The sequence below is a fragment of the Zophobas morio genome, unplaced genomic scaffold (genome assembly GCF_036711695.1).
Source record: "Zophobas morio isolate AGI-343-1 ecotype UQ-CSIRO unplaced genomic scaffold, CSIRO_AGI_Zmor_V1 ptg000120l, whole genome shotgun sequence".
Classification (NCBI taxonomy): domain Eukaryota; kingdom Metazoa; phylum Arthropoda; class Insecta; order Coleoptera; family Tenebrionidae; genus Zophobas; species Zophobas morio.
The window spans coordinates 38,654-53,894 of NW_026972225.1; the positions used below are offsets into that span (position 1 = coordinate 38,654).

Sequence of the window (15,241 nt, forward strand, 5' to 3'; positions counted from 1 at the left end):
CCAAGTAAAAGAACCAAAAAAACTTTTGTCTAGGGCTAAGAAGTTGGCGCAAGAGAGGCTGCTTAAGAGAATATTGTCTTTACTTCTCTTTTTATTTGTTCTAGAAGCTTTAACAGGCTCGTTTTCATAGTTCGCCTTTACGAAATTGGGTGGTCAGGTAACCCTATATTTTCAAAGCTTATTAAATTCTGGAATGACAGAAGAAATTAGCGAATTTTTACATCACTCAATATCTAGTCATGGTTGTTTATATGTATTTATTAGTCTTTCTAGATGACAACGAAAAAAGCAATATTTTTAATGTAGACTGGTTGCTATTGTGCGTTTTATTTTATTGGTTGGGAGACGTAAAGTTTGACTGGGAACTTTTTACACTATAACCAGTTATCTTTTGCCTTGAAGCCCTTGTTAAAGAATTTACTCCGATCGCCCAGGGTGTTTTGGGTTTTAAATAAACTTCTCTGTTTTTATTGCGGAAAGGGCTATTAGTCTGCCTTCTGGTGAATAAATAATTGTGAGCTTGATTTCAGACTGCTTATTTTAGCATATCAAAGGTCACGCAATGATAAGTTTTATTGCACTAAGTTGCATTGCTTATAGAATCCAGAAAAGTTGGGGCTGTAATATTATTAATAATATTCAAAACAATAACTTTTGTAAATGTTATCTATATGACACACTCATTTGCTGATGTTTTTGTGGGCGCTGGACATGTGCTGCTATTAGCTTTTTGTTAAATGTTTTTTTTGATCTCAGGTAACTTTTAATTAAAAGGTTTCTTTAAAAAAAGTAATTTTTTTTTTCCCAGATCCGACAAGTTCTGGGGTTTCCTATTCTTTTTTATTTTAATTCCTTTATTAGACGTGCTCGACTTTTGCTTTTCCTCTCCTGGGTCCTTGACAGAATGGTACTCTAGAAGAAGGATCCACCCACCGTCTAATGCTGTCTTAAAATTCTATTAGGCGAATTAACATGGCTCGCTCCTGTAAAGTGGATTTCAGCTTAACCTCTTTATTGAGGGTTCTACTTAATATTAATACTTCAAAGCTACTTGCAAAGCTTCTTCTAAGGAAGGACTTTATCGGCACCAGTACCTTCGGTTATCTTTTCGGTGCTCTCTCACGGCGACTTCGACAATGGTGGGCTTCGCTCTGCAGCAAACATTACTAGCTAATATTGAAATCCTCAACCGGCTAGATACTGAGCTTGAATTTTTTCGTTATTAAAAAAAAAATCTTATATAAAAAATCAGGCATTTGCGGGTTTCTTCGGTCACATACTCTTTTTAAAAGTTTTTTAGCTTTCTTCAACTGACCGACTATTCCCAGCACGCTTATGATGCGTTCCTCCCTTTATGAGTGCTTTTTTAGCACCAAAACCTTCATATTACGTCAAAGATTTACTTTTAAAAATTGAGGCATATTTGTTTAGAAGAAAATTAACCAGCATTTCTTATATATTTTATTGTAAGAATATACACAACTATTATATAATGAAAGAATCACAAGGTTTCTGTCACCGATGTAATAAAATATTTTATAAAATAGCAGCGATTAAGAAAACATTATAGCGAACGATAAAGATTGAAAAAAAAAAAAATTTATAAATAATTGTGCTTGCACAGAGAAAGAATTTCCTTTAAATAAATAATTTCGTAGTGGGGATTATGGCGAATCAAACAGTGAAGTTTGAAAGTTCATATATTGAACAAAACGTTAATAAAAGTACGAATTACTTGATACCTGTCGGCTGTGATATAAGGAATCTCCACGTCGTCAGCTACCATGCCCGTAACCTCAAGGGCATTTCCAGGCTTGTTCTTAAGAAAATTGCTGAAACGCAGATTTTACCATTACTGTTATCACTTCAGCTCCGTCATCTGGAAGTAGTGAGATGGAGTGCGCTCTCTATAAGTCACTAAACTAAAATAATGCAAAACCAATTATGACCTCCTTTAGGACTGTCTCTTCGTGGCAGGGGTAGTTAACACAAATCCCAAAAACTCTTACAAAGTGTTAGTTGAATTAATCATTAAGTAAACTACAACGTGGACTTGTAACAACAAATAAAGAATAAACACTTTATTCGGCTAATCTCAGGCTTTCTTAAAATTACCTATTAAACCATTAGTTTTTTTGAAGTAACCCATATTTATATAAACTTGATTATTATAAATAATAACTTTTAATTTTAAGAGACAGTGATAGACCTAATACGTAAAAAGACTGTCGACTAGTAAGTTTAAAATTGAAAAATATAATTAACGCCTATTTAGCGCTATGAGAACCGCACTAGGCAAACTTTCTTTTTAAGGAAACCGCTTCTTAACGGTTAAGTAAGCAATAGATCACTCCTTAAAGTTTTTTAATTTATAAAGAAAACAGAAGCAACTTATAATGAAGAGCGAAATCTATTCAAAGGGTAGCAGTAATTATGTACGTAAAGTACTTGATAACGTCTTGTATAAAAAATTGGTGGTAACGTGTAGGCTCCTCAACTTTAGTTAAGCCCGAAAGTTTTAACCTGAAATCTTTCATAATTAAGGAAGATGATAATGCATAAAATTAAAGCCCTCAATAGGCGTAAGTTGCAAGCTCTAGTTTTTAAGAAGTATTAGGCGCTAATGACATGAGAGTACACGCAAACAGTGTTAATGCAATCAGCGTCATGACCTAACACAACTCTAGCCTTCTGTCCACCTAATTCTATTGATTCTGAACTAAGTCAACTTAGCTAATATAACATTTAACCAGTTATACTACAACTACCCAGCCTTCGCGCAAGAACAAAAAGATCTGTAGCTTGTATGGCTATGCCAGATTATACTAAACAGGGTAACTACCGTATAACTCAAACCTATCCAAAATTTTAGCAGTTATATCGTGTAGTGTGTTAAAACCTTAAAGCTCTTTGCGGTACAAGTCAAACCTCAGAAGCTAATAGTAACCATAAAAGGTTCCATAAGCGTTAACTACAGTCTTATGGATAACTATATAAGGCCGTTTTCTGAACCGCATTGTAGGTCAATCAGAGTTAAGTAAATGTTTTTTCCAAAGCGATTAGTTCTTAATTCTGCCATGTAAATAACTGAGATGATATTCTTACCCCAACAAAGTTAGCTAGTAAAAGTTATTAGTACTTAAAACCTTAATAATTGATTCACTGTCCTTTTGAGTTGGGCGTCCACTTTTTGGTATAGTATGAAGTGTAACAGATTGAGATTAAGAGAAAAAAATTATTACTAGATTTGCTCATATAATGAAATTAAATTAAATATTATATAAAAGTGAAATCATTTAATAAAGTAAGAATTGAGAGAGATGATAACAATGGGCCTCCAAGCTAACTAGTTTGTGGGGTGAAAAATGGATGTGTTGGTGCCACCCAATTTTACTTTCCCGGACTTACCTGTTTGATTATAGTAATTTTTATTACTTTTTTTATTGGAAGTGGCTCGCACACCTTCCTATTAGCTTTATAGGCATATACTTACAATGCTAAACAGTCTCTAGGGGGGCCTAGTGCCAGCGACCGTCGCATATTCCTTATTGATCCCTCTACAATTTTCCAGTACAGTGGGCTGGATGGCAGGGGTCTGCGCGCGGTGATCAATATCTCACTACCCTGTAGGCCCTTTAGGAAACCCCGACGCCTCTCTCTGGTGAGTGCGCTGTCTGGAGCTAGAGTCCCAAACACTCAATAAAGGGGAAACCACGGCCACACGTCTTGCTCTAAACCCTCACTGCAATAAACCGGAGTAAGTTAAAGCTCGCGGTTGTTTACTCCTGTTTTTGTATATCGGGGTTTTTCTTATCTTGTGGTAAAAAGGTTTGAGTTTCGATTTATATGAACGGAAACAGCGAGCAGCCGTTTAGATTTTTAAGAGCTTAGACAAAAAATTACAGATCTACCTCTCAAAAAAAGCTATCTATAATAATCATTTTTTTTGAGTCTCCAGGGTATGAACATATGCAGAATTCAATAAAGAATTGGCTTTTAACTTGAGCGTTTTTGTATGTTAAAGATGAGAGAAGAGCAATAAACTTTGATCCACTCGCATTCGCAAAAAAAAGTTAATGCGTAATAACGGTTATATTAGCACACTTGAAAATTTTACTTATGTATTAGATTTAATTCTTTAAAGTTGATGAGCAATTAAGTTTCCGTTTGCATACCTGAAAACTTTACTTAGGTATAATTTTTATTCTTTTATGAACGGGAGCATTACAGAAGAGTTGCAAGTATATTTAGCGCACTTGATGTCATGGGACCAATCGATGGCCGCCAATCGAGGAATGACGTCTAAAATCAGTCGTTTGCAGTTTTCCGAGTTCTTGCGTAGCGTTTCCAAGACCAATTCCACCGACACCTGAAAATTAGCCAAGAAAAAGTTTTAATATAATACGAAATCTTGCCTACGAGGCAAACGTACATGTTCCCCTTCACTACGCCAGCAGTCGTAATCTGTAGCTAAGGCAACCGATGCGTAGAGTAAACCTTTTATTAAACAAAAAGACGCATATAAGTGTACGCCCAGCGAGAATTTTACGCAAGACCCACCAGCCTCGTTAGCCAGAACCACTTCGGGAAACGTTGTCATGTTGATAACGTCCCCTCCCCACGAGCGATACATAAGGCTTTCAGCCCTGGTGCTGAACCGCGGACCCTCAATAGTGATCACAGTCCCTACAGAAATGATGAGGCTCTCCTATTGGGTCAGCACTTTTTTAGCGGTAACTTACCCCCGGTGTGGTGGGGAATACCCAAGCGTGCGGCGCTCTCTTTTAAGGCGTCTCGCAGTTTTTCATTAAAGGGATTTGCGAGAGGAAGATGGCAAATTCCAGGCGGATGACCAACCACTCCGTCATAGAACGTTTGTACCTTATAAATAAGAGTAAAATGAGGTGCCTGAATAGCAACTTTTAGTGGAAAGAGAAAAGTACGGTAGAATAATATTTCTAATTTAGTAATGTAAAGGTCGCTGCTTTCTAAAATAAAGAAGAGAAATAAACGGTGGCCTAACTCTCTTAGTCGTCCGATCGATGGCCTGATCAATAAAGACAAAGTGTCCGGGTTCAATTTCCTGTCTTAGAGATCCACAGGCTGTAGAGGCCAAAATATGCGTGCAACCTTTGAAAATTTTAAAAAAGAAAAATTTCATTGAGTATTTATTGTTAATAAAAGAGTTCTCGAAATTTATAAAGTAGTTAGATAATAGTAGGGAAGAGAAATAACTAAACCTTCCTCCTTTAAAGCCCATATATTGGCCCTAAAGTTTATATTAGTTGGTTGTATGGAATGAGATCGCCCATGTCTAGAAAGTAACACACAATCGACACCTGCAATGGTACCTACTTCCAGAACATCAGAAGGCTACAGATTAAAATTGAACAGAAGTTTAAATTGTGTAAGTGAAGAATAAAGATATAAGAACATAAGCCAACAACTATCATTATTAGCATAAGTTGATACCAAGTCAACAAGAACAAAAATATTGTAAGGTTAGTACAGTACCTCTCCATAAGGAGTGGAAACTTTCTTTTCCTTATGTCTGTTAAAAAACTTCGGATCATCTAAACCAGTACCTCCAATAATGCCGACCTATTAAAATTATTAATGCAGTGCTCAAAAGAAAAAGTTCAATAGAACACAACTTTGAACGCGATAGCCATCTCTGCGTTGGGAATAAAAATCAGTACCTGCGCGAAAAGCACTTAGGTCTTAATATATTAGTTGTCACATACACGACTCGTATTAATTTCACGTGAACCTGTCTCCGTTCATGCAATTTTTGGAGTGGTACCTTTTATATAGTGACATGGTGTTTACCCCTGCCTACGGTACTATACCATATAACTAAGTAGAAAATACACCTTGCACATATATTTATTAACAATTTAAGCAATATATTCTGTGTAGGTGAGTGGTTTTATAGAAAATGGTTCATTAGAGATGGATAAAGGAAAAATGATACACATTAGCACGCCTCATCTCTTCTACTAAACTTCAATAATCAAGAATGTGAACTGCATTTATATCACATTAAAGTTAACAAATATATATATATATATTAGTAACTGAAAATAAAAGCCATCGTCTCTTAAGGTGTATGCAGTTGTATATCGTTCTAAGACTTCCATAAGGCCTATTTTTTCTTCCAGTCAAAGTTACCATGCTTTAGCAATAGGTTTCTTATAAACACATGCCCTAAAGTAATTTTACGAGGGTTTTACACTTTGCGACACCAAAAAAGCCTATTAAACGCAGAGGTTACAAGGTTTTTTAAAAGGTTGATCTTGGAGGTTCGAAGGTTCTAGAACTATATTATAGCCAAGAGTGGATATAATATAAACTCTCAGTTATCTTTATATTTTAAAAACAAGAAAAAAAATATAATATAAGATTTTGCGAAGCTTGGAAGGGCTGTATAACGTATACAGAAGTGCGTATAATACGCAGTCATCTTAAAACTTAAATATCTCTCGTGCTAGTAAATTCACGAAGTTTATGTAATGTGTGGGTTCCTCTCCCGAGGGCGTATCGCTGGAACATTAAAGCGAATGGGTACGTGTTGGCCAGAAGATTAGTATCAGTTATTTAATTATAATTAGCTGTTATTTGACGATTAGAAGTGACAAATTTTAGTATTAAAGTAGGTGTTCGTGAAGGTGGTTTAAGCTGAAATGTTCATTGTAACGTATGCCCGAGGCCTCCATGATTTAAGATAGGTGTAAATAAATATAATTTATAAAAAAATAACGTTTTCAATAAAAATTTGATTAAGGTGAAGTAAAGAACACCAGTTATTTTACTTTTTAGACAAGGTAAAAGTATTTTATCGGTGGGAGCTAAAAAAGCAAGTAAAAGCTTTTATTGCCTTTTCTACGCAGAACGAAGGCAGAATGCAGATGAACGATTCTACCATTTTATTATGTTAATGTGTTATTTGATTATCAGAAAGGAATATATATATATATATATATATATATATATATCCGCTTAGCTTGAAGATGACTACACATATGTCAACGATTGCTTAATCTGTAGCCATTCTAAGTGGAATTTGTGTAACTTGGTTACTCGATATGAACAGTATATTGTCTTGAAAGAGTGTAAATTCGTAAAAATTACTGCGAAGGGCTCGTCGCACTCATTCTAGATATATACTAGGTAATAGCGCTATCTTGTATAGTGCTAGTACTATACTATGAGATACCTAGCATAGTAACTAACACTATACAGCGCAAGTCGAGCCAACCAGGAGCTAAAGAAGCACCCAAGTAAAGAGTACTTCCAGCCCAGAGCTGGCCAAGAGAAGACAATGCTAGTATAATACTAGAGAATTACGCTAATATAATACTAGCACTATTATCGAGTCTTTAGTCAAAAGATTTCACTTATCGATGTTTACAATTAGTTAGTATTAGGACTAGAACTGCGTCCCTCGGACAAGGGATAGTGCTATATTATGATCACCCCTTGCGCCAAGCCTTATATGACGATGCCTTCGCACGCAGTTAGTGACATGAAGTTATGAGTACAAGTGCAACTTAGCAGTTTCTGTCAACAGGATATAGTGATCATATTGACTTTCACAGAAGATTGTCTCCGGAAGGCAACCCCTAGTATATATTCACGATAAATTTTACTCTAATAAGTCACTCGGGTTGAGAGATCTGCAAGACTCATAGTTTCGATACTATTACTCTAGTTAACCAAATGATCAACTAAAGCTTGAGACAATGCATTATCCTGCCTTGTACTGGGAATATAGCACCAGACTATAGATTTATCTGCTACTTAGGTTTTTACCATTTTTAAGAGAATGTGTTCCCATACATACCTAACAAAACCTACGTCTCTCCTAATTAGTAAGTATGCCTCAACATTTTTATATCCAGCTAGGTAACCATATTCACAGCCAAACGTTAACCTTCCAATGAATGGATCTAGAAACCAATTAGTAGATTGCTAAGGCCAGAGATCCCTCGCATTAGTTTACTCGATATTATCAACTAAGTCACCGAAAGAGTTCGACGGTAGCGGGTTACTAAACACCACGAGAGTTTATTTAGTATACACATATGTACTAGTCCGCCTTAGAATGGTAATCTACAGACACAATTCTCTGTTTTCCAAGTAGCAAGAGTCTGCAGAACTAACAAATATAGCAGTCGTGTCTAGAGTGGATCTGATCTTTTTCGTACGCTTCTACGATGTAAAACCATAGAACGACACAGTAATTCTATAATTTAACAAAGAAATGTACTACAACTCAGCGAAAGTCTTCAGATATGCCTAACAGTCCAAGGCACAGACGCGCCTAGCCTACCCACTAAGTAGCTGACCTATGCAGTAGCCAATGAACTTTACTTTACTATAAAGTACAAAGGTCTTACGTTCTGCAGTCAAAGCTAAGTATAAAAGTATGCACAAATTCGCTTCACGAGTGGGAGTGTCACTCAAGAGCAAGTTAATGAGCCTACTCTCTTCTATATACGAGGTTTTCGAGCCCTTAAATATTCTTTATAAAGACACTTTTTTTGCAAAACTCAGTTTTTCATTATTTTTATTTTTGCAATTATTCATTGTATTATAAGTACAGTAAAAATTTTTACTATTATTATCGCTTATTTGATTAACTTATTAAAATTATGCTATATATTTACTATATAAGTATTTAATTTATCATTTAATAATTCTTATTTGTTAAATTTAGTTTTATTAGATTGTATTTAACTTTATTTAAGTTGGTTAGATTTAACTCGATTTAATTTTATTTATTAATTTTATTCTATTGTTTTATACTTAAATTTATATGATTTATTTTATCTAATTTTAAATGTTATAAGGTTAACAAGGAAGGATTTTGTCAAGGTTATAGCCATAGTTAAAGGCTACCGTTAGTCTTGTGTCCCATTTTATAGCTCGTTATAGTTTTATCAGAGCACTATTTAAGTTAACGAGTTAGGTAATTGAGTGTTTTAATTCGAGCTTTGTTTGAGTTTATAATGGTCTTTTAAGATGGAAGGATTCGTAAAATACAAAGCAGATCTGTCCAAGTAACTTTTCTGCTAAATTAGTAAGGGCTATATTACCTTCCTGTGAATGATTCTGAAACTATCTACAATGGCGTCTTTGGGACAATAACAAAGCTATTATTTTAACTTGCTGTGAACAAGCCAGGATTATGATACTTTTTACCAAAATTACAAAATTTTAAGGGTGCCGTAACCGAGATAGTTAAGAATCGTTTAAATTTTAAGTTATTCTAAGCCTTATACGAGTCAACTTAGTATAAATCTTTAAAATGATATATCCTAATATTTATACTGTAAGTAATAACTTTTATTTTACTTTAGTTAACTTTAGTACAATTTATAGTCAAAGTATATAAAGCTGTAACCTACTAGTGCAAGACAGCACTGCAAATTGATTAATTCATAGTAGTAAAGAAGCACTGAAATTTTTCAAGTTATGACTAAACACAGAGCCTGCCTAAATTGTTTAACATAGGTATGCTATACACTTAATAACTAGGCCAGAGGGGTGTATAGGTTTAGTTAAATTCAGTTTGATTAGCCATTAAAATATAAAAATTTATACAAGTTCTCTAGTTTAATTTGACATTTTAATACGAAGGCTTCAAACTAAAAATTGTAAATTCTAACAATTAGTTAAATAAGATTTAGTCATTCAATAATGAGCTAAGAACCAAGCTAGTTTACTATTTTATTTGTTCATTAACAAAGTGAGTCATTTGGGTAAAGATAAAATACTACCGTTTTATTTTCTAAAGCCCAGCTATTTCCCTAGACGGTTTAATAAGGGTTTACCTAACTACCATTGTCGTCAACAATTTTGAGCTTCAGTGTCTAAGCTTAGTTTGTTTTTATCAATCATTTATAAATCTTATCTGAGTAACTTTAGCCACAAATTAGAGTTCATTCTCTTTTGTCTATCAATCTCATAACTAATAGGTCTTATGTTTACCCGAAAACCAGCAGATTATCAAATTGATTAGTATCAGTGTTTTACTTATACATGTTCAAGGTAACACTTTACTAAAGTGAATTTCGTTAGGATAAAGCTAATAGTTATTTTTAAGTATAACTAACTAACAATCTAGACATGTTGGCTAGTTTAATGTTCTATCAAAGTAGAACGAAAAGCAAGCATAATGATTTCCTACTTGTTACTGTTAGACCCTACGGGCGATCTTTTATACTAAAAGTCGTCCCAGAGGCAGAATTGGCTGCCTTCCTGGGATCCAAGTGTAATAGAAAGAAGGTAATCATTATCCTACCTTTGTTTTTTTCGTTCTACTTTGTTAGAACATTTAATTAGCTAATATGTCTAGACTGTAAGTTAGTTAATTATAACTTTTACAAAATAACCTGTTTACCAAATCTAACAGGAAGATACAAGTAATGATATTAAAACTAAAAAGTAATCTTACTTAATTTTATCAAAGTCAAAAATCTAGACTCTGCTACCTGAATAAAACGTGTTGTAGTAATCTACTGCTTAGTTTATAGCATTAACTATTGGTCTATAGATCTGGACAGTCGCTCTCTATCTTGATTCAAGTTCATTTGGGGTTGTAAATTATTTAGCTTGATATTTGTATATATACACATTGGTAACTACCTCTAACAGATTTATTTGCATCTCTGTTTATCATCTCAAAAAGAAGATTTTTAAGTATTAAAATAAAGTCAATCGTGAAACAACAGCAAGCAAGGTAAAATGGACGAAAGCCTTATCATGTGATATGAGAAGCAACTAAGATAAATAACTTTGCTAATTTACTTCCTGTTTTAGATAACTAAATAACAATTATCTCAAGGTAAAATAATCTTGAGAAATTCAATCTACTCATGCTTAAGAGGTTGATAGAGTTAGGTAGAAAATTAGGTTAGAAGTCATGTAATATATCAAAAGTTTGACTCTTAGCTAGGACAGCTGTAATATAAATAATTGAATTCCAAAGTTAAAGAAGCTGCCTCAAATAATCCAAGTCACTTTAGGGGCCTTTGATCGTTCACTCAGGAAGCTAACTTAAAGACATTTAACTAATTCTATTAAATCAATCAAGTCATTAGCTTTATAAGGGATAAACAAATATATAATCAAGGCTATGACACATGACCAAGTCCTTGATAAATGACTGAGCAAACTTTTGTACATTTTAGCTTTTTTAGCTATGTCAACCAAGCAGGGCTCTTTACTATTTATATAGTTAAAATTTGAGTGTCATTAAATTCTGTTACCTTGCAAATATTTTTATAACAAATAAACTTAATTAGCTTAAACATGAAAACTAAAATTAAATAACACAATCATAAAAAATTTAAATTATTGTTACGAAGCAAATGAACTAACATTACTTTCGATTTTCACTTTTGCATTTTTAGCATTTTGCCAGAAGAATATGTTATATAGAATAATTACGAGCTCGAAACCGCCGTATGTAGAGAGCGAGCTAGTTAACTTGTAATCGAGCAACACATAAACTCGAGTGCAGAAAATTCATCTCGAACATGTGGAGATCTGCTACTTTACTTTGATTCCACAGGTCAGTCTTATGTTATTCAAACAATAGATAACTAAAGAAAACTGGTTAGGTCATTGCTATTTGTGGTAGTATTAGAAGTACTAGAATTCCTTGACTATTCGTCATATATTGAGACGTTCGTAAAGTAATATATAACATTACTTTAACAGAATTAGAGATCATTGTGTCGTCTTGAGTTATGTTATCGTACAGGCGGCTGAAAGAAATCAGCCCATATATATACACGGCTGCTACGTTGGCTAGTCCCGGTGACTCCACGTACTTGGAATACATGGAATAATGTCTATGTGTAACCATCCTTAAAAGGATTAGCATGCATGTGTAAACTGACATAAAAACTTGTGGTGTTCAGTAACCCTCTAGAATGGAACTCTGAAGATGACTCGGTTTAAAATATCTTAAGTAAACTGATGCGAGGTGATCTCTGTCGTAAGATACACTCATCTGAAGGTAACAAGTTTGGTTTCTTTTTTAATGGTTGCCCTGCGCGATATGACTAGGTTGAGGTGTGCATGCTACCATGGAGAGTCGCAGGCTTTGAACGATACGTGTGGAAATACATACTCTTAAAACTGGTAAAAGCTAAGCAGGAAGCAGGTTCATATTAAGCAGGTTCTATAGAACCTGTATCAGGTAGAATGTTGTCCCATCTCAATCCTGACGTACTCGTTTAGATGAAATCAGGTACTAGCATCGAAACTATGAGTTCTTCACAGCAAACGAATCCTGGTAACCTGTCGGACGAAAGTACCTTGTCTCTGGCCTGATGTATACTAGAATTGCCGTCTGGAGAAAATCCTCAGTGAAAAGCAATGGACGAGCTGTGGAACTCAACTTGTGTAATTGACTAACAGGTTGACGGAATAAACTAAGCTCGATGGATACTATGGCTTCTGGCGAATAGTTGCTGACGAATGCTTCGTCATACAAGGTCCTGAGAGTGAGCAGCTGCAATGACACTATGCCGCGTCCGAGGGACGCTGGAGCTAGTACTATATGATATTGTATGTAGTTGTATAGTTTCTAGCTGGTTGGAAAGAACAAACTAGTGAATACAGTACTTGTAGCTATATACAGGCTATTGGCACTTGTTGTCTTTGGCTCGTCGCTAGAAATAGTACTTGTTGCTATAGGCTAGTGGCTAGCATTTGGTACGAGAACTGTATAGAATAGTGTTATTACCTAGTATATATAAATATATTGTGTTAAATAAATAGACTTAAGCTAAACCTTCGAGGAGTTCAAGTAAAACTATAGGTGTTAGTGTAGCTTAAACTGTACAATTATTCGTAAAGCGTAATAAACCTAAAGTCCCTTCACACCTAAAAGGAAAAATTCACTTAGGATACAGTAAACCAGATTTTTGGAATCCTATAACCAAGATTAAATAATTTACCTAGTTCTTACTTAAACTATAAAAAAAGAAAAAACGGTGATGTAAAATAACTTTAATTAATGATATAAACAAAGATACATTACAGAAGTTCAACTTTATGGTTATGTTAAATATTAACTTTGTTGGGTAATAATGACGTTTATATTACTTTCAGTTGAGAATTGTAAAAATAGTTTGGAATCTTAAAGTATATAAATAGACTCAGAGTTTCGCTAACTATAGAAATATCACTGATAGCCACCTGTCTCAATAATTTTATCTGCAGAGGTGGTTGCCTAATAAGCCAAGGGAGTGTGTTCGTAATGCCATTTTTTTATAAAACGTTCAAACTCAAAACTCCTACCACAGCCAACCCTAATCCTAGGGAGACTTGAAAAAACCCCTGTTACAGTATGCGATGTTAGGTTTTATTAACTACTATATAGGAAAATTCTGGGGATACAGATTCGATCATCTTGTTCAATCGAGTTGTAATAAGTAAATTCCTATAAACACTGGGAACAGTTAATATTTAATTAAGAAACCTATGAAAGTGGTTAAATAAAAGTAACTTGTTACCGTATAAAAAGTTTAACTTTTACCTTAAATGCATGGTCAGCTTATACTAAAAAAATACGCACCATTTCTAATTGGTTATAGTGGTGATTTAAGTAATCTATGTGATTAGCCATAGCTTACTAAAAATTTTAAAAAAACTTTAAAAGTATGGGGGTAATACTTTTCATACCAGTAATTGTTTTACCTTATTACGTATTGTTCGCAACCATGTTACCTTGGATGATTCTACTAAAGTTAAAATAAATAAACAAGGCATTAATTGTCAACTGTGTGATCTTCTCACAACCATACAATTTAGTTTGACACCGAACTTAATTGGTATATTTTAATTGATCCCGTGTGTTAAATTTAATTTTTTTTTTTTTAAGTATATATATATAATTTTACGTTTAGTAAAGCAGAGGGTTTTTCTCTTTTAGACCTCTTTTGTTGCCTGTAGTTGCCCGCGGGGTATTTTGCCTTGCTTGTTTATTATTGACGACCTGACAATTCAAAGAAGAATCGCATAGGTTTGGTTTAAGGAAAAACCTTGTAGACAGACTTTAGATAAAACCCCATAAATATTTCAACATTAATTTCCATTTAAATTAGTATAAACTTCATAGTTAAATGACTCCTATCCCTAAAGGACTAAACATACATTCGGCTTCAAAAGCAAAGGCAAAGTCTGTTTAAGTGACGAGCTTTCAAGTGCCTATAACGAAAATAGAACTAATAAAAATAAGGAATTAAATAAAAATTTATAATGAAAATTAACACAGAATTGAAACTTTAAAAAAAAAAAAGGTTAAAGTAAATTTATATTTCACATAAAAATTTGCTTGATAGCTAGATTTTTATTTAATTATATTCCTAGTGCACATTTATAACTGTTTTTTCTTATATATATTATATTTGTATATCTTTTTTTTTATTGTAAAGATTATAAATTCCTTTCTATTTTTTATACTTTATACATATTTATTTTTTTTTTAATAAATATTATTATCACATTTTCTCTTTTTCCTTAACCATACTTTATTATGTAATATATTTATATATATTACACATATAATGTTATTAGAAAATTTAATTTTGATATGTATATTTTTCTTTTGTTAATATTAACTTTTTATAAGCACGGTGGCGGTCGCACGTAAATCTCAATGGCGAATCGATTTTTTTTATCATTTACTTTGCGCCAGAAGCAAACGATCGTGCCACGCTATTTTGCTTTGTAAGGCCGGTCAATCATAAAATATGCATCTGCTGTCTAAGTCAATGGCCTCTTCGCTACACATGGGTCATAACAAGCTTGCCACGCTCGATGACGGAGGCGCCGTGAATTATTTGAAACGATAGTTTACATCATTGCTATATAATTTACGAACGGCTTATTGGTTCCTCCACACACCAACCAAAAACTCGCAAAAAAAAACTAATGTACCAATTATTGGAGAGCGCTCGTTAGCGCTCACTGCTCAATTGGCGTCTAGAATTTTTGTTATGTATAATAAAGGAGGGCGAGAGGTAACAAGATATATAAATATATATATATATATAATTTTTTTATCAAAATACATATAAAAAAGATAATAATATATTAATATCTAGCATCTTTATCTCATATTGAAAGGAATGATTAACTAATCTGGGTGTGAAACTATTTTACCCCTCCAAAGGGGATATTTTGTATAATTAAGCCCTCCAAAAAGCATTTATAAGAGAAT

The 15,241-nt window shown here is 33.7% G+C and overlaps 1 protein-coding gene and 1 long non-coding RNA gene across 3 annotated transcripts; one reads left to right on the forward strand and one right to left on the reverse strand.

Annotated features, from left to right (window-relative positions):
• Window positions 1-410: 410 nt before the first annotated feature.
• LOC135145081 (uncharacterized) lies at window positions 411-1,213 on the forward strand. Of its 2 annotated transcripts, XR_010283318.1 has the most exons (5): window positions 411-500; window positions 555-756; window positions 809-907; window positions 963-1,020; window positions 1,071-1,213. It is a non-coding gene; the product is annotated as an uncharacterized LOC135145081 (long non-coding RNA). The 2 variants fall into 2 exon arrangements; XR_010283317.1 differs by having other exon boundaries at window positions 447-756.
• A 2,970-nt stretch (window positions 1,214-4,183) lies between these two features.
• Window positions 4,184-5,759, reverse strand: LOC135145077 (S-methyl-5'-thioadenosine phosphorylase-like). Its single transcript, XM_064077201.1, has 8 exons — window positions 5,655-5,759; window positions 5,515-5,601; window positions 5,241-5,373; window positions 5,024-5,130; window positions 4,743-4,881; window positions 4,561-4,686; window positions 4,433-4,497; window positions 4,184-4,369 (listed from the first exon to the last, which is right to left on the reverse strand). Exons 1-8 carry the CDS (start codon window positions 5,670-5,672, stop codon window positions 4,202-4,204), a joined length of 843 nt encoding a protein of 280 aa, XP_063933271.1. The 5' UTR covers window positions 5,673-5,759; the 3' UTR covers window positions 4,184-4,201.
• Window positions 5,760-15,241: the final 9,482 nt, after the last annotated feature.

Bases quoted from the DNA above. Each gene is read 5' to 3' on its own strand.
- LOC135145077 (XM_064077201.1), bottom strand. The intron at 4,882-5,023 runs GTTAGGCCACCG...CTTATTTATAAG, and splicing joins TCGATCGGACGACTAAGAGA to GTACAAACGTTCTATGACGG. The intron at 4,498-4,560 runs GTGGGTCTTGCG...GTTTAATAAAAG, and splicing joins GGTTCTGGCTAACGAGGCTG to GTTTACTCTACGCATCGGTT.